The sequence below is a fragment of the Rhipicephalus microplus genome, unplaced genomic scaffold, assembly GCF_043290135.1.
Source record: "Rhipicephalus microplus isolate Deutch F79 unplaced genomic scaffold, USDA_Rmic scaffold_13, whole genome shotgun sequence".
Classification (NCBI taxonomy): Eukaryota; Metazoa; Arthropoda; class Arachnida; order Ixodida; family Ixodidae; genus Rhipicephalus; species Rhipicephalus microplus.
Genome location: NW_027464586.1, coordinates 19,351,889 through 19,370,932, shown reverse-complemented (window position 1 = coordinate 19,370,932; position 19,044 = coordinate 19,351,889). Strand labels below are relative to the sequence as shown.

The 19,044-nt window shown below is 47.2% G+C and overlaps 1 protein-coding gene across 1 annotated transcript in view; it reads left to right on the top strand.

The window, feature by feature from the left end:
- The window catches only part of LOC119162950 (muscle calcium channel subunit alpha-1-like), a 1,445,695-nt gene that overhangs the window by 986,807 nt on the left and 439,844 nt on the right, over nucleotides 1–19,044 (top strand). Inside the window, exons 30-31 of the mRNA XM_075882643.1 lie at nucleotides 3,232–3,390; nucleotides 12,133–12,243. Of these exons, the coding sequence (XP_075738758.1) occupies nucleotides 3,232–3,390; nucleotides 12,133–12,243 (270 nt within the window). The remainder of the gene's footprint in view (nucleotides 1–3,231; nucleotides 3,391–12,132; nucleotides 12,244–19,044) is intronic.

Here is a 19,044-nt window from a genome sequence, read left to right as displayed (position 1 = left end):
GATGATGAGTGTGGCCAAGCGCGCAAGCGTCCATCCATCTGTCCGTTTTTTCATGTGTTCGCGCGCCTGTCCGTCCGCACATCGGCATCCTGCCGACGAGCATGAGCCCCGGCGCTTGATTCGGCAAGCGCACTCGAACTACAACGATCCAAGAGCCCCGCCGTGGTACTCGGCTGCTGACCCGCAGGTCACGTGATCAAATCCCGGCAGCGGCGGCTGCATTTTCGATGTTGGCGAAAATACCACATGCACGTTAAGGAACCCCAGGTAGTCTCAAATCCCGGAGCCCTCCTTTACGGCGTCTCTCAAATCATATGAAGGTTTCGGGACGTTAAACACTAGATATAAATCAATCGACGCAGGAGAATGAGAGCACATGTGCTCCGGCAGAGCCCTGCACAACCCGCGCATTAGCCAATCGTAGAGCATCTGCAACACCAACGCCATCTAGCGTACCTTCACCCAATCGCCATAATGTACGCATTCCAAGGGACAGCGCCCTCTTAGAAACGAGATGAAATGTTGGCAGACCCCACGTGCAGTAATAATCGATGATATGTGAAGAACGAATGAGAAATGTGGATATGTCACTTTAAAATCAGCACAACGTTACGAGCTGGAGGTAAATGATGCCATGCATGACTTCCGTGTCATGATTATCATGTTTGGATGTGTCGTCTACTTTCGTCATCTAATCACGTGACTTGATAGGAAATTTAATATACGTGGAGTGGGCGAAACTTTCGCGAGCACGCTATTATGAGCGTAATATGTTGTCATGCTCTTACATGACAAGCGAGTCAGGGTTACAATGTTTGCACCAGTCATATATGTCGTCATTCGTTTACGTCACGTAACACTAAATTTGGTATATGTGGAGCAAGCGAAACGGCCGCGATCACATCATGAAAGGCCAAGTATACTCCTATGTAGTGTTGACGCGCGCGCACACTGGGCACAGCGACGTTATGTTAGTAAAGCACGGGCACTCCATAGTTGGACACCAGCCGCGACCAGCCTCCGCCGACGCGGCCCGGTGTCAACCGGCTCGAAATGAAACATGCAGCATTTCGCGCAGAATCGTTACCCAAACAACACTGTGTCTCCCTCTTTTCGTGACGGAGGGACGCCAGATGCGTTGAAACGCGCATACGTTGGACAACGCAGCGCGGCGCGCGCCTGCGAGTAAATGGCAGGACTAGCGGCTGGTGTGGCAACGCCGGCGTGACGCGACGAAATGAACGCCAGCGAGCACGCGCACCGCGTCACGTCGAAATGTATGGGCGTCTTGACTGTGGCGTGTAGTCATGTTCATACAAGACACAAATCTCATGATTATCATGTCAGTCACATACCTTTGTCATCCATTGATGTCACGTAATACCGAGTTTGGTACGTTTGAAGCTAACGAAACGGCCGCGAGCGCATCATGAGCGTAGCATGTAGTCAAGTTGCTACATGACACGTATCTCATGTTTATCATGTTTGCACCAGTATCATACCTTCGACATTCATTCACGTCCCGTAATACTAAATTTGGTATAATTGAAGCTAGCGAAACGGCCGTCAGCGCATCATGAGCGTGGCATGTAGTCTTGATGTTACATGACTACATGACTAGAGATAGATAGATACGCACAAGGTCGCCGAAGTTCGCTAAGAAATGCTTCAGGTTTGAAGTAGAATGCATGCAGCATGACGTAGTATATTTTTACCCAACTGCACCTTGCATTCATCTGTAAGGGACTACGGGGTACAGAGGATGATGATCGACACCGCTTCACAACCCGCCAGATCTCGCCCTAAGGAGCTTCACCTTTAAAAAAAAACAAATCGGCTCCCACCAGTGAAGCTGTAACAAGCGACTACATGTGGTTGAAGAGGTGATAGCATAAGCGAAAGTGCAACTCGAGAAACTCTCTCTGAAAGCTGGCATCGGCCCCGGTGAACACGTTCCCACCGTTGCCACGTTGATGGCACTCTGCTTTATCTCAGCCCTCAAAGCCGCTTCTTCGGCGGGCCGTCGTCGCTTTCATTAGGCTTGGGAGGCTGCCGGATCTTTGCTACGCCATTCTCTGCTTACGTTTCACATGGCTACATGAGCCCGGCAAACATGAATTCGTTCATGGATCAGCTGTCGGTGCTGTTCATGGAGAGTGGTCAGCCCTTCTGAGGTTCATAACCTCACTGTCACACCGAACTCATCACGCGCTAGTGAGCCCGCCGTGTGATGTTTGTTGTCATCCCTCGCAACAGGATGGAAAAGTGGGCCACTTGGTAATTCCTAATTGTTCAGCAAACTGGGAGCGCAGGAGGCACGCAGCACGAGCACTCATGCTGTGTGCCTCCTCTTTGTTTCGTGTCTGTGTTCCTTCCGCGCTCCCAGTTCACTGGCCCTCCTTTGCGTGGCAAGCTGCTTGACGGCTTTTTTTCGCTGATAGGCAATGCGCACGAGCGCGAACAGGATGGTGCCGAGCTACCTCCAATATTTTCTTTTCCTTTGACTCCTACATTCTTTTCTCTTCTTCTCCCCGTTCCTCTGCAGTGCTGTTTAGGTGACCTGCATTTTTATTTTCTTCACTTTTCTTTTTTCAAAGCCACTCCGTTGAAACTGCTGCGTACAGCCTCGGTTGCCCGGCTGAGAAGGGATGATCGACGTCAGTGAAAGCGCTCACATTGGCGCGCTTGAGTGCGATCCAGAAAAGGACATATCTGACGGAGAAGCTAGTGGAGACGTTTATCGGCTCTCGGGGTTAAGTTTTTTGTTTCACCCAGCCACTTGCCGCTTTTGTTGTTGAAAATGGACGCCGTGAACACCTTGGCTGGAAACTCAGAGGAGGCACTCGTAGCGCCGCAGTTAAAAGAAAAATGATCTCAGAGCACCAGACTCTGCGTTGTCGTCACTTGCACTGAGCTGCTCAAACACAAGGATGTCAGAGTTGGGACACTTGCTAGCCCACGCTTGCGCTATGGTTATACCTGCGTGTTCTTTTCGGGCGTCCATCTTTTTGCTTCAGCGGTGCGTTGCAAGCATCGAGCTACTTTTTACTCTTCGTGTGAAATACCATTTCTTGCTATCGCATTCGTTGATCTCCCTTATAGTGAAACTGTGACTGTTTTTCTTTTGTGCTGCATCGAGCTACAATGTACACGCTAATTTTATACGCATGTCTTCACTGCACAGTTTTTCTGTAATGCCACAGACTCTTTCAACCCTTTCCCACGACGCAGAGAAACTGTATCGAGTTCGCCCTGAAAGCGAAACCCGTGCGGCGCTACATCCCGAAGGCCCGCTTCCAGTACAAGATGTGGTGGTTCGTCACGTCTCAGTATTTTGAGTACGCCCTCTTCGTGCTCATCATGACCAATACCCTCACCCTTGCCATGAAGGTGAGCACTGGACGTTCCAAAATTACTGAACTGTTCTGTAAGAAAGTGTGGGGCTGTCGGTAGGTTTCATCGCGCGTACCTTCATTTTATGGTGAAGCGCTGTGTGTTAATTGGAAGTGGACTGTTTCAATTTTACACGAGATAGTATTTAATAAATACTCAAAAAGAAGAATCAGCGTGAAAACGACGACGACCATACAGAAGCACAAGTATGCTCAGCGTTGTTTAATAAGTTTCAGTAGTTCTACGTCCTCTCTGTCATGTTTTCGCAAGTGTGCATCACTTGCAAGTTGTCCACCTGACTGAATTGTCGGTTATTTACGCCAAAATGCGTTGTTTATAAGAAGTATGAGCTAAGAATACTAAAAAAAATATTTCTTCGCTGCGGTAATTGTCACTTATCTTCAAATGATTGAACAAACCACATCTGTAAGCCAAAATGACACATACCACTTCCACTTGCGGTTGTGACCTTCGTATCTATACATTAGCGTTAGTTATAACCAGCATTAGAGCATAACAGCGCTTCTTAATAGGCAGGATGGTTTGTATCTATTTTTCTTATATTTCCCGGATTCTGGATAAATGAACGTAATGCGGCAGGTATCGACGGGGTTAAGCAGATCAGAAAACACAAAAGCAGCTTTTTCTAACATTGCTAAAACTTTGTGTAACAATGTTTTGCCGTTTCGTAGTGCACACAGCACACACTGCTCTTTGTCTCTCTCATTGCTGGCCTCAAGATGAAATGAATATTAAAACGCTTCTGCTTCTTATGTAGGTCAGTCTTTTTCTTTTTTCCTGTCAAGCCTCGCAATAATGCGAAGCTGTGTCTGTACATGACAATTACCTGCATGGTAGTTGCATACAAGACTATTACCTGCATAATTATTACCTGCGTGGTAGCTCGCGGGGCATACCCTCAGTTTAATGGACCCCGGAAACCAGTGCGGCAAATACAAAAAGAAAAAAAAAGAAAGTACTCATAATTCTTTCCCGTCATTTGTAATCGCGACATCAGTATTCTGTTCGCGTGACGTCACGAATAAATAGCGTCAGATTTGTCCATATACCAAACCAATACGAAGTGCGAATAGTCTCTCGCCCTGTCTTGTCAGGCAGTCTTTCGTCGCATGAATGCTGTACCCAGAAGTACGATTTGCTTCGATCATTTTGTGTGCTTTCGGCTCCGCGAGTGGTTATAACTAAGTCCAAAAAACTCCCAAGCATTTTCCCGAGTTTGAACATGGATCAGTGCGAATGCATGGGGTAATGCTATGAGGGGGAGTAAAGTTAAAATCCGTTGGCATTCGCCAGTGAGTTGAAGTAAACTCCTCCATGTGATCACATTGCGATTCCCTGGAACCATTAGACCCTCTCGAGAAATCTTGGTGAGTTTACGCGTATATGTGAGAGTCAATTCGCACTATATTGATGTTTACGTCCACGGCCCAATTTGCTCGCTTGCGCTCGGCATCACGGGACCTTCGCCGTGCTGCCTTGTCTCCAACCGGCGAGACATCTTCAACGACGCGTGCAATGCTCGCATTCGATTGCGTTGAACTCGTTGTTGGAGGTATCGCGGTCGAGGTTGATGCCTGAGATGGATCCATACCTATGACGACTTGCCGATATTGAGCAAGTCGTGGCTGCGCGCGTAGCCACGGAGCGGAGGGCAGAGCGCACGTACTCACATGGTGTGTGACGTCACTGCGCCGTTGCTACAGACGCTCCTCTCCGCTCTTCGCGCCGTTGCTAGGGGAGATGAGGAGGCACACCGAGGTCGGTGGATTCAGGGTCTTTTACAAAGTGCAATCGCACTTAAAAAGCGCGAATTGGTGATAGCGTTGAGGCTCGTTCTCACAGAAGGCGGGGTGGCCAAAGGGGCAAGGTGACAAAGCGGAAAGTAGTGAACCCCCCCCCCCCCCCCAGGCGCCAAAAGCGGGAGAAAACGAGGTGGAGAGGGCGATCTCTCTCGGAGCAATTTCTTGCCGCAGCCAAGCAAGCGCGGTGGTGGCGGAGGTTTGCCTCTTGGAGAAGAAGCATTGCCACGTCATAGTGACACGTGCATGAAAGTGCGAGATGCCCGCCTCTTCGCCGCGCAGCCAGCCGAAGGAGGCATGTGTTCTGAGATTCGCTCGCAGGATTTCAAGCTGGACGGTTGTGCCCTCGCGATCTCCGACGCCAGCGAAGCTCCCACCGACTGGTTCGCCCTCCGCGGTCTCCTGACGCCGTGTAGCTCTCGCATTGTGGCACCCCGCCCTTGGACTGCTTCGACCGGATCCCCACTTTCCTATCTCCTTCTTTTTCTGTCGCTTGCCTGTCTTCTTCTTGGTCTATTTTCCTTCTATTCTTTTTATCCCTCCTTCCCCCCACCCATATAAGGCACTGCGCCGTGTCGCCTGAAGGCAGACAGAAATTAGGTGCCTTTTTCCTCTTTCTTTTAACCACTACCACCAACATGTGTTCTGAGCAGGTTCACGCACTCACTGCCTCGTCGCTTCGAAAAGCCTGCTTTGCCGCCGTCTTCGGTGTGAATGAGCCTTTAAGGCTTAGTGCTCACGTTGTCTTGGTTTTTTATCAAAAAATGAGCGATAAGGAAGACTTACCTCCGAATGCAGAGATGTTACTTGACTCGTACTTGACTCGTTCTTGACTCAAGACCGTCTTGCGGGTCGCCATAAATCGTTCTCGAACTTGCGGATGACTTGAAGGCGACTTGGCTCGGTCGAAGTCAGGACAAGTTTCAAGTCAGCTGCGGGGCTTGCTTGAAAGCGACTTCATGCGTTATTCCAACATGGCCACCTCTCGAATGGACGTCGTGCGGAGGTTGGCCGCTTTTGAGTTCGCGTGCCACGCCATGGATGTTGTGTTTTCGGAGGCCCATTACCTGCCGAAGATTCCACAGCCTGCCCTTCGTGACCGAGGAGATCCTATGGAGCTCTATCACGAGGAACAATTCCACGCTCGCTACTGGTTCACGAAGCACGCCGTGCGGCAGCTGCTGTCTATGCTGCCGCTCCAAGAAAGCGGGGACAATCGAGGTCAGCCTGTGCCTCCTATGCTGCAGCTATTGAGGGCGCTGAAATTTTACGGCGCTGGGACGTTTCAAACAGTGACCAGGGATCTCGTCCGCATTCCGCAGTCTACAGTGTGCCGCGCAGTCGGAAAAGTGACCATGCTGATAGCAAAGCACTTGTACTCTATACTAGTGCGCTTTGCGCAGCCGGCGGAATTTCAACAAGTTATGCGGAACTTCTTTGAAGTGGCCGAATTCCCTGGAGTGACGGGATGCATGAACTGCACGCACGTGCGGATTAAAAACCCCGGCGCTGAAAATGCCGAAGTGTTTCGCAACCGCAAAGGCTATTTCTTATTCAATGTGCAGGTAAGCAAAAAAATTTTGAGTCTCTAAACAGTTTAGTTCGTTCTTTTTTCAATTAATACTCGGGTAGTAAACTTTTTTCCATACAATAAACAACGTGCTTGTGTTTAGCCATTGTTTCCATGCATTAGCGAAATAAGTAAAGAGAAAAAATAATGCAGCAGTTATTCGAGGGGCCCGGCACTCGCGCCTTCGTGCTTTGTTTTGGTGGACTCGAGTTTTTCTCCGAAAGGCAGGTTTCGTGAATATTTTCGAAGGAACAGTACTGTTTGTATCTTGTTATCAAAATAAACTCTGACCGACCATGACTCTGTGCAACAACATTCATTTCTGCTGTGCATGTACTTTATACCAAACCCGCAAAGTGAAAGGCGCCGTACAATGCCCTGTTTATGATTATTTGTATGCTGCTGCAGGCTGTGGCTGGACCAGAACTCCAGCTTTTCGACAATGTTTCCGGCTGGCCCGGCTCGGTTCATTACAGCAGAATTTTTGACAACTCCCGCTTGCGGGTGCTGTACGAAGAAAACCGGGTGCCCGGAGTGCTGTTGGGCGACGCTGGATACGCATGCTAGCCATTTTTATTTACACCGTTTTCAGAACCATGCCCCACGGACACACCCAAGGGAAGTTTAGTCACGTGTCAGTGCATGGTCAGAAAAAGTCGGAGCACGTTTTTGGAGTGTGACATTGAATCCAGTCGCTTGTGGAGTGATGCACAATATTCCTTTATTCGCCCAGGTACCAAAAAGCCCAAATAAAGACTCGGAACGTTGTTGAGAGGGCGTTCGGCGTGTGGAAGAGGCGTTTCCCTTGCCTGGACATTGGAATGCAGCACAAGGCCAAAAACATCGTGCACATAATCACAGCTTGTGCTGCACTCCACAACTTGGCCTGCTTATTAAGGGAACCAGAGCCACCCGCTCAAAGGGTTCCGCAGCCTTCCCCTATCAGTACAGTGGCAACCAGAACAGTGCACCTGCCACCTGTTGATCGCCTCACCGACAGCCGTTAATCAATCACGGGACCTGCTCATACGCAAGAACTTCACATAGTCAAAAACTGCATAAATCTTGACACTCGGCCATACAAACTCTTTTTATGGCTGCTGTGCACGCTCATATGTTTATCAACCATGCATGAAAATAAATATACACAGACATGCTTTCATCACTTTATGAGATGTCCCATCATTTATTTATAAATGAGGCACGTCGCATTGCAGCCTGCGGAGCTGTTCCTTCTTTATTCCTTTCCTATCTTCAGCATGTCAATTTCAAGCTTTAGCTTTTCAAGCTCATTTTTGTGTTTTGAAAGCTCGAGATCTCGCACTTGATTTTCGAACTTTCTTTTGTCTTCCCGTTCCCGCATCTTGTAATCGTGGTCCTCTCGCATAAGCCGGATACGCATTGCGCGCTCTTCTTTCTGGAGTTCTGCACGAATCGCATTTTTCACGGCCAGTGTTTTTTCCAAAACAGCCATCCGGCCTCTGGGTGTCCTGTATGCTTCAGCAGCAACAGTTGCTGCAGGAGTGCTGCTTCGAGCAGCTCTGGTGTCTTAATGGCTGTTTGCACGACCTTCCACAAAAATGTTTGCTTCTGCATCAGGTTGTGCTATAGAAGTGCACCTGCTGTCCTCGTCGGCATCTGTGCCTGTTGGCAGCTGTAACAGCTCTACAGGGTTGGCACCTTGCCACAGATCTTCTGCAATAAAGAAAAGATGGCATAATGGTACTAGTGGAGCATTGTCTATAACGCAAACACCTGTACACCACAACATGCAAAGAAGAGGCATTTCTGGGAAATACAAATGGTTAAATTTTTGAGATCATCGTTACACTTTAAAATGCAACACACCATGCCTTGGCAATCAAAGTCCGCTTCATTTCGACTATCAGTCACAGGGTGCAGTAGCCTCACCCCAGGCAGACTTGCGACGGGGGGCTAGTACCCTGAGGCATCCGAATCAAAGGCGTTTTCCACCCTTGTCGCCATGTGGGAAGCTATGGATCCAACCGATTCGTAGACAGGAGCCATGGCCGAAGGTGCAGATCCCCCTCCCAATCAGAAATAAAGTTTCATCGCAGAATAAAGCAAGTTTTCATAATCATCTTGTACAAAAAAAAAACTCTGCGGTTCCAATGTTCCTTCCTCCTGAGTTGAGTGTGATGTAGTTTACCTGGTTCAACTCAAAGAAAAAAAATAGCAAAACATTGCGAAGAACAAACATGAACGCGCTATACGCATTTTCCTTAAAAGAACGAAGTGCGTCAGTTGTCTACGAATTCATCCTAATTGAGTGCTCGAGAACTGTTTGCACCGATTATGCATGTTATATGCCAACTTCAAGGCAGTTCTTCGAGGAAAATGTGATTTTGAGTACTTCTTTTTTTCTCTATGCACTGCAAAATGTAATGATCATGGCTATTTGCACTCAGTGCTTACATTTCTCCCGAATACAAAACATGTTGAAGATCAAAAGTGATCCAGCCATGCATATCATGTTTCGCTTACCAGTTTTGTGGCGCTCTCGCTTCTCTCTTGCAGCTTCCTCTTTAATTTTTGTTTGAGGCTATTCCAGCATTTCTTGAGCTGCACGTGGTCACGCCGGGTGATTCCGTGGTTGGAATCGAAGTACTTGGCAATCTCTTTCCATGTTTCATTTTTTTTCTCTACCGACGCAACATCAGTCTTCTTGTACTCGATGATGTGCTTGAACTCTCCCAAGAGAGCGATAAGCACAGTCTTTTCGTCTTCGGTGAAGCGCGGGGCCGCGTTACGTGTAGGTGTCTCTTGGGACGATAGCATACTTTGCTGCGACATCTCGGAGTGAGTAATTCTTCCTCCTTGACTCGACGATGTCGCTCAGAAAAGGGACGCGGTGGGCCTTGCTTTCCCCAAAAGTCATTTCCTAGCAGACATTCCAGGAATTCTTTTCTCGTTTCGTGCAGCCGTGTGGGGTTGCAAAAAACGCCAGGCATCAATCTGCAGCACAAAGCTACAAAAACTTTACAAAAAATGCTGCTCTTCCTCGTGGTTCCTCCCCTGACAAGAACGAGTCGAAGGTTTTCTCCGGATTTCCTCGTAGCTATGCATTTCAAAAGGGCAAATAAACCCTTCGTTCACCTCACAGGCCTGTTCCCTTTTCATTGTTCTTGACAAAGCTTCCAGCAGGCATCCTGAGGCTGACCGCGATCGTGCACCCCCCCCCTGCACCTCACTAACATGGAAAACAAATTTGGTCTCATTTTGGTGGAGTCAAAATATCATAGCCTTATACTGGCCCATATCTGTGCAGAATAAATAACACTAGGTGGTCGAAATTTCTGGGACTTTTCCATACGGCGTTCCTCATAGTAACATCATAGCTTTGGGACGTAAAACCCTCGATTCATAACGCATATAATCTCTGCTGTAATGCCTTTTAATGACAATGCACATACCAAATAAAAAAGTACCTAAATGTTATATTATGGCCGTTCCCCCCCCCTCTCCTAGAAAAAAAAAAGGACCGTAGAAAACCGCGATCCTACTCCGCACTTTTTATCTTCTTAATGAATGTAGTTTAACTTTTCGCATCGATTTGATTTAGCTTTTTTTTTCGGGTCAGCACACCCACAGGGCCTTTGTACATTGCGTTTCTCTTGTACACTGCGTTACTTTTTTTTAATTGATGTATAAATACAACATAGCCCGCTACAGGCACGTCCATTGGCGAATGGAAAGGCGAGTACGACGAGAAATCGCTATGCTTTCTTAACACTTGCGACCCAGAGAAGTGCAACTGCATTCGACAGCAAAATACGATGAATGAACACCTGGAGAAACTCGCCTTTTTTGGGCGACAACTGAAACCGGCTGAAAAGGGACGCTTTCCACAAACAACACTGCGCGTCGCGGTGCGGCGGGCATCACGTGGGTGTTATGTGGCGCTCGGTAGCAGTAAAACGACAAAAAATATGCTTGTAGCACTTTGAGCAGATATGTATTTCGAAATATGCGAACTTTTTTGCTTTGACACGTGCATTACGCAAACAACTTCATTATTAGACTTGTTACCAGGCGAGCAACGTGTTTCTGTTTGAAGCACGTTCTTGGCTTGACCAAGCAAGACAGCCTGAGCATCTATGAAACGCGAAGGACGACTTGAGCATTTTCAAGTCCGCTGCTTGCTTCGCGCCGACTTGCTCAAGTCAAGTCGAAGGCGCGGCCAAGTAACATCTCTGCATTCGGGGGTTAATGACTCAGGGTCTCTTAAGAGGCGGCAATAAAACTATACGGACGATTGAATAAAAAGGCAAAAGCGCTGACCACGACAGAACAAAAATGTAATAACGTTTCGGCACTCACAACAGGTGTCTTATTCACAAGTCAAACTAGTTCATTAGTGTGGCGAGCTCCTTTTGGTTGCATTTTCAGCATGCTTGTCTAAGAACAGATGTGAGATGCAACACGTGTAAACTCTACTCATCTCGTTCTATACAATTAATGTCCACTGAAAAACCTGCAAACATGGCTTGTGCGCTCGAGACGACGTCTCGACAAGTGGGCTTGGCTTCCTCTACCATCCTTCGATATCAGTCCTGGTCCTGAAAAAGATACTTGTGGGAACGTCGGCACATCTCTGCTTTCGATTTTTTTTTCATTGCAAACTTTAATCTTGGTTTTCCTGCCATCTAAATTAGCACTGTACTATTTACAGATCATCGTTCACATTGAGGGTCAATTTGGAGGATTCATAAATCTTTTTTTCTTCAATTTTCGCAGTATACGGTTTGAGGCTGGGATGAAGGTTGGGTGCACTTTTAAAGGTATTTTTTTTTTGTTCGCAAAAAAAGTATGCGATTTTATGCAGATTGCGCATGATTTTTTAAAGAAAAGCTCTAACTAGGCAAGTTCTTCACTGTAACTTATATTCATGTATTAATAAGTTACATTAATAGCATCACCCACCATTCAACAAGCAGTCTTTATATCAATTGCCTAAAGTAGGGCAATATCAGAAAATGACTGCGTCTCCACTGCAAGAACACCTTCTGTTCTTCAGAGCTCGGCACTTCGTCTTTTTGTCCCGCGCAGATCGCGAGCGCCGCAGTTGTCATCGTTGTTCATGGCGTGCTCCACCGGCGTTTCGCTTTCCCTACTTCGCACACATGTCGGGGACAACATTGAGGGCGTGGCAAATGGCGTAGTTTAAATGTGTCCTGCGTAAATATTTATTTATTAACACGTAGTCATGTGGTCAGGCCTTCAAGTTCTCGCTTTTAAATTCACCTTTCATCTGAATGTGCTTTGTATCTGCCATTAGTGTCTTTGAAGATAACCTTAACGTAACACGTTTTTTATTTTTTTTCGCAGTTCTACGGACAACCCGAATCCTACACGTACGCCCTGGATGTCATGAACATGATTTTCACCGCCGTTTTTGCCCTCGAGTTCGTCCTAAAAATTGTGGCCTTCAGGTTCAAGGTAAGTCAAACATTCGACAGCAGCAATGACTTAAGGTTTCGTGCGGGCGTCTCAATGGCTCTAGGCGTTCTCGCAAGGTTATCGGTATGAAAAATGCATAGAAAAACTTGGAAGTATCCGATAAACTGAACAGCAAGCGCGCTAGGGATAACTACGATCGAAACGGCTATTTTATGAGGTACGATTGGAAAATAAAAATAATACTGTAAAGAGCAATTATTTGGGTGAGTTAGGAAGCATGCTAGCCCCGCCGCAGTGGTCTAGTGGATAAGGTAGTCGGCTAACGACCCGCAGGTCGCGGTATCTAATCCCGGCGGAGGTGGCTGCATTTCTGATGGAGACGGAAATGCTGTGGGCCCGTGTGCTCAGATTTGGGTGCACGTAAAGAACACCAGGTGGGCAAAATTTCCGGAGCCCACCTTTACGATGTCTCTCATAATGATATGGTGCTTTTGGTTCGTGAAAGCCCACATATCGTCATCATAGCGAGCATGCAAAGTCTATCAAGAAATAACCTACAAGGAAGAAGGAAAGTGACTAACACGAGAGAGGAGGCACTGTATGAAACGGGCCATTCAGGAACCGCGTAAAGATTTGACTGAAACATGAGTTTAAGAGTCTATAGCAATCACTCATGCACTAACATCAACTTCGATAGAGTGTCAGCCAAGCAGCACCTTGCGTTCACGAAAGGTTGCAGTATTGTTGGCAGTTTTTTTTGCAAATTGCAATCTTCTGCTACAAATTTAGTTATTAGATCCTTTTTTCTAAGAAGATAGCCTGGCAGCTGCGATTTTTTAAAGATCTAGCATTATAGCAGTTACATAGTGTGCAGAACTGAGCGCGACAAACCGCACTCACAACAGCCCCGTTCTCGGCCCCGCCGCGGTGGTCTAGTGGCTAAGGTACTCGGCTGCTGACCCGCAGGTCGCGGGATGGAATCCCGGCTGTGGCGGCTGCATTTCCAATGGAGGCGTAAATGTTGTAGGCCCGTGTGCTCAGATTTGGGTGCACGTTAAAGAACCCCAGGTGGTCAAAATTTCTGGAGCCATCCACTACGGCGTCTCTCATAATCATATGGTGGTTTTGGGACCTTAAACCCCACATATCAATCAACAGCCCCTTTCTCGCTAGATCTTCAATAAGGAGAGGCCGGCTTATGTGCAACATCGATGTCTCTTCCGTTTACCGCTACTGCAATCGTGCCCTTAATTGTCCTATAGCGGTCAGCCATGGCGGCAGGAATGCATTTTTTACGGAGATTTCAGGGTAAACGGCTCTAGCAGGGTGGATTGGGTAATGAATGCGGAAACGCTTCCTTCAAGCTACTCTACCTATTTTTGTATACACGAACAAGTAACCACAATTGTGCAATAGTCTCAATAGACTCAATTTGATGCCATTCCCTAATGGAATTAACGATCATGTGCTTCTGCTGCAACTGCTGATTGATTATACAAAATATATACTGGGATTTTCGTAACCTTAAACCTAGTGGTAATTGTCAGTGAACTTCAGAATATAAATTTTTTGTTGCCTCAGCATGATCTGCTGTACAAAACAAGTACGTGAGTTTTGATCGTTAGCTGTTACATGTTGAGTGCTGTTACACAAGAAGCATTCAGTACACCATAATATATCCTAGTAAATATTCAGCATGCTTAGTGTTAGTCTAGAGTGAATGGTGGGAAACGGCGTCAAAAGCTTTATAAAATTCAAGGAAAATGAAATGTATTGCCATGCACGCTCCTTACATCAAGTTTTGTTTTCACCCCGTTACACTATGTTCCGCGCAAACTACGTCAACAATGTTTTAAAAGCTTCGAGGCTACAGTAGATAATCTTATTAGCATTACGCCCACTTCTTTGCCATTACAGATTATTCTGAAACTTACATCGTGCACCAGCGATAACGCTAGAACATTCGATGGCAAATGTATAAATGCCGATGCTCTTCGCTGCTTGTCAGTTCATCGAGGACCGACGCTCTGTTCACCGCTACACTGTAAAATATTACTTCGAGGTCGGAGTAAACGCTTGTCTTCTAGCGTTCCCCATATTTAGAGCAATTTTCGCTCCGGACAGCCAGAGCAAAACTTTTGCTCGGCTCGCCGAAGGAATGGTAACATATGTAACTCTTCTTGTATTGGTGTTTCTCCCACATATTCGGCTTCAGCACCTCAAAACTATTTATAGAACCCCCTCACAGGACTCGTTAGAATATTGTATGTGGCCGCAATCTTCAGACATTTCGTCCTTAAGGGTGTAGGACCTTCCAGTATAGGTGTAGGTCCAGTGGAAACTCTTTGGGAAAGTCTTGCTGCTACTTTATGTAATGAGGCCGCGACCGGAAGCACAGATTTCAGCCCGGCGCCTTCTCCGCCTCTTCACCGTGCAGTGCCATCGCCAAACTGATCGCAAAAGAGCCGTGCTTGTAGAAAGCTGACTAGACCTCGCCGCTTCGCATACTATGTTCTAGGGGTTAGAAGCAGACCACCCAAAGAAACAGCTGCGTCCCTGGTGCCAGTTTCACATGCTCCTACTTCATTGTAGGTGAATGTCAAGAATCCGGACGATTGCGAGAGATGAACTGAGACTATACACCTAAAGAAATTTATTAAAGTCATGCACGGCACCTAAAAATGTAAAGAATACAGAAAATCAGTGCCAATAACTCCAAGGTAAAGCAAAAACTGCACACAAGTCACACAACTACAGAAACGTCCTAATTAAAGTCAGGCAGCTGTAGCCGCAGTTTCAAGCTGATCTTACTTCGTATCGCTGATTGGTTTCTCATCAAATTACGTCGTTGGTCTCGTTGAGACTTTGTCGAGGTTCTCGGTGAATGTGGCAGTCCCTTCCCCTGCCAACGTGTGACGTTCTTTGCTAACGTTGTGAGGTCTCAGTGGTTAGGCTTAGCTGCGTTGGCGGTAACCCGTACGAGCTGTCATGGCCCATCCCGGGACTCTCTTCGTCTGCTTGTTTGATGGATACTCGCGTCAAAAACGACGGAGATAGCTGGGAGTAGTTGCTGCGGCAAGGTTACTTTTGGCGTTGCATAAGTCTGTTGCCAGACTTTGGGTTGGTTGTTGCAAGACTGCCGCTAAATTCGGCTGAAAAGTTTTCTCCTGTAAATGTGGCTTCTCCGTAAGAGTTTGGTGCTCTCCGCGGTGCCATTCGTGGCTGAAAATTTTTCTTCTGTAGTTGTGGCTTTTCCGTAAGAGTTCAATGCTATCCGCGGTGCATTTCTTGGCTGAAAATTTTTTGCTTGTAGTTGTGGCTTCTTCGTAAGAATTTGGTGCTATCCGCGGTGCATTTGGCGAGTGCATGAGCGACGCAGGCCGTTTTTATTAACGGAATAAACTGAGCCTAGCAGAAGTCGAGCGTGGTGCTGTTGTGCAATTAAAAGGCCGTTTTAATTCCTTTTTAATTAACGGAATGAACCGAGCCTAGCAGAAGTCGAGCGCGGTGCTGCTGCGCAATTAAGAGGCCGTTTTAATTAACGGAATGAACCGCGCATTACAGAATTCGTTTTATTTATGGAATGAACGGCGCCTAGCAGAAGTCGAGCGTGGTGCTGCCGTGCAACTAAGAGGCCGTTTTATTTCCGTTTTAATTAACGGAATGAACCGCGCATTACAGAATTCGTTTTATTTACGGAATGAACCGCGCCTAGCAGAAGTCGAGCGCGGCGCTTCTGCGCAATTAAGAGGCCGTTTTAATTAACGCAATGAACCGCGCATTGCAGAATTCGTTTTATTTAGGGAATAAACCACGCCTAGCAGAAATCGAGCGTGGTGCTGCCGTGCATTTAGGAAGCCGTTTTAATTCCGTTTTAATTAACGGAATGAACCGCGCATCACAGAATTTGTTTTATTTACGGAATGAACCGCGCCTAGCAGAAGTCGAGCGCGGCGCTGCTGAGCAATTAAGAGGCCGTTTTAATTAACGGAATGAACCGCGCATTACAGAATTCGTTTTATTTAGGGAATGAACCGCGCATAGCAGAAGTCGAGCGTGGTGCTGCCGTGCAATTAAAAGGCCGTTTTATTCCGTTGTAAGTAACGAAATGAACCGGGCATTACAGAATTAGTTTTATTTACGGAATGAACCGTGCCTAGCAGAAGTCGAGCGCGGCGCTGCTGCGCAATTAAGAGGCCGTTTTAAATAACGGAATGAACCGCGCCTAACAAAAGTCGAGCGTGGCCCTGCTGCGCAATAAGAGGTCAATATAATTAACGAAATGAACCGCGTCTAGCAGAAGTCGAGCGTGGTGCTGCCGTGCAATTAAAAGGCCGTTTTATTCCGTTGTAATTAACGAAATGAACCGGGCATTACAGAATTAGTTTTATTTACGGAATGAACCGTGCCTAGCAGAAGTCGAGCGCGGCGCTGCTGCGCAATTAAGAGGCCGTTTTAAATAACGGAATGAACCGCGCCTAGCAAAAGTCGAGCGCGGCCCTGCTGCGCAATAAGAGGTCAATATAATTAACGAAATGAACCGCGTCTAGCAGAAGTCGAGCGTGGTGCTACCGTGAAGTTAAGAGGCCGTTTTAATTCCGTTTTAATTAACGGAATGAACCGCGCATTACAGAATTCGTTTTATTTACGGAATGAACCGCGTCTAGCAGAAGTCGAGCGCGGTGCTGCTGCGCAATAAGAGGTCAATTTAATTAACGGAATGAACCTCTAGCAGAAGTCGAGCGCGGCGCTGCTGCGCAATTAAGAGGCCGTTTTAATACCGTTTTAATTAACGGAGTGAACCACGCATTACAGAATTCGTTTTATTTAGGGAATGAACCGCGCTTAGCAGAAGTCGAGCGTAGTGCTGCCGTGCAATTAAGAGGCCGTTTTATTCCGTTTTAATTACGGAATGAACCGCGCATTACAGAATTCGTTTTATTTACGGAATGAACCGCGCCTAGCAGAAGTCGGGCGTGGTGCTGCCGTGGAAATTAAGAGGCCGTTTTAATTCCGTTTTAATTAACGAATTGAACCGCGCATTACAGAATTCGTTTTACTTAGGTTATGAACCGCGCCTAGCAGAAGTCGAGCGTGGTGCTGCCGTGCAATTAAGAGGCCGTTTAAATTCTGTTATAATTAACGGAATGAACCACGCATTACAGAATTCGTTTTATTTAGGGAATGAAGCGTGCCTAGCAGAAGTCGAGCGTGGTGCTGCCATGCAATTAAGAGGCCGCTTTAATTCCGTTTTAATTAACGGAATGAACCGCGCATTACAGAATTCGTTTTATTTACGGAATGAACCGTGCCTAGCAGAAGTAGAGCGCGGTGCTGCTGCGCAATAAGAGGTCAATTTAATCAACGAAATGAACCGCGTCTAGCAGAAGTCGAGCGCGGCGCTGCTGTGCAACTAAGAGGCCGTTTTAATTAACAGAGTGAACCGCGCATTACAGAATTCGTTTTAATCAACGGAATGAACCGAACCTAGCAGAAGTCTAGGCACGTTCTCTTGCTGTGTGCGCAGCTGTGCGATTAAAATATCGTGTCTCAGTATTAGGGATGACGGGGAAAACTGAATAGAGTCGCAGGAGGTGATGCGCTGCCCCCCTCCCCCCTCACTTTTCTTTTTTCTCTCTCTCTCAGCTGTTCGTGTCACGTCGACCGCGCGCTACGACGGGGGACGCTACTATTGCCCTAGCTGTGTCAGCGCAAGACATATCGTTCGGACTCGTGTATACATGTGATGAATAAGCGTTCCAAGGCTGGTTAATCGGGATATGTCGGATATGCTACAGCTATGTACGCCTGGAAGGCTGCTTTATCGAAGCAGATGGAGCGAATTAAGCGCCACTTGCGCGTACCTGTAAATGGGACCCGGCCGACGAGCCACCGTCGCTTACAGGGCCCCACCCCCAATAAGCACAAACTACCGAAATTCCAAATAATGATTGTGTATTGTTATTATTGTATACTAAGCTCAAGAGCTTAGTATACAATAATATGAATAAAATGACATAATAAACATAATACTGACAAGAATAATAATACAATGTAATGACAACATAAACATAAGAATAAAAGGACAATATGTCTCACTACGCTCTATTCACAATTACCGGCGAGCAATTACCTCCATCAATCGAAGAAAAGGGTCTTTCACGTTGGGACGTGCGTTAATTGATCTCCACCAAAGCCAGGCGAGGTGAGACGGCATAAGTGAAGTAGTCGTCTCGTTGCTGTTGCGAACTAGAGGGCGCTTGGCCTTTTATCATTCACTTTCAATCCTTTGCGTGTTGGCGCCTGTCATAGGATGACACTGTGGTTCACGGTGTGCCAGTCCAAGTTTAGCGGTGTTCTGTTGGCATCCACAAGTCTGGGTATGCACTGGTACGTGGCCCACTCGTCGCTGTACATCGTCGTCCCGGGAAGAATGTGCTGCCGGTCGAAGCGATGGCGCAGGCGACAGTACGATTTCACGAAGGAAGGCCTCTTCCGCGGCAGGGTACCTTATGATGTCAGCAATTTCGACAATGCTGGGGTCTATCCGTGGCGTGGCCATGACGAGACGCTTCCAGAACTGGTAACAGTGTAGCTTGCATGGCTAACGTTATGGCATTTCATGTGGGTCATGGGGTGAAAGGGGGATAGAGCGCTCTAACGTTGGCAGGGCGCCTACGTGATGCAGAATCAGCGGGGAAAGAGGGGGTGGGTCACGGCGCCGACGTGGCGCGAGCATCTGCGGAGAAATAGTGGATGGGCCACGGCCCTAACGCCACGCGAGCACCTGCGGAGAAAGATGGGATGGGCAAAGACGCCTGGAATAAAAAAAAACATAAA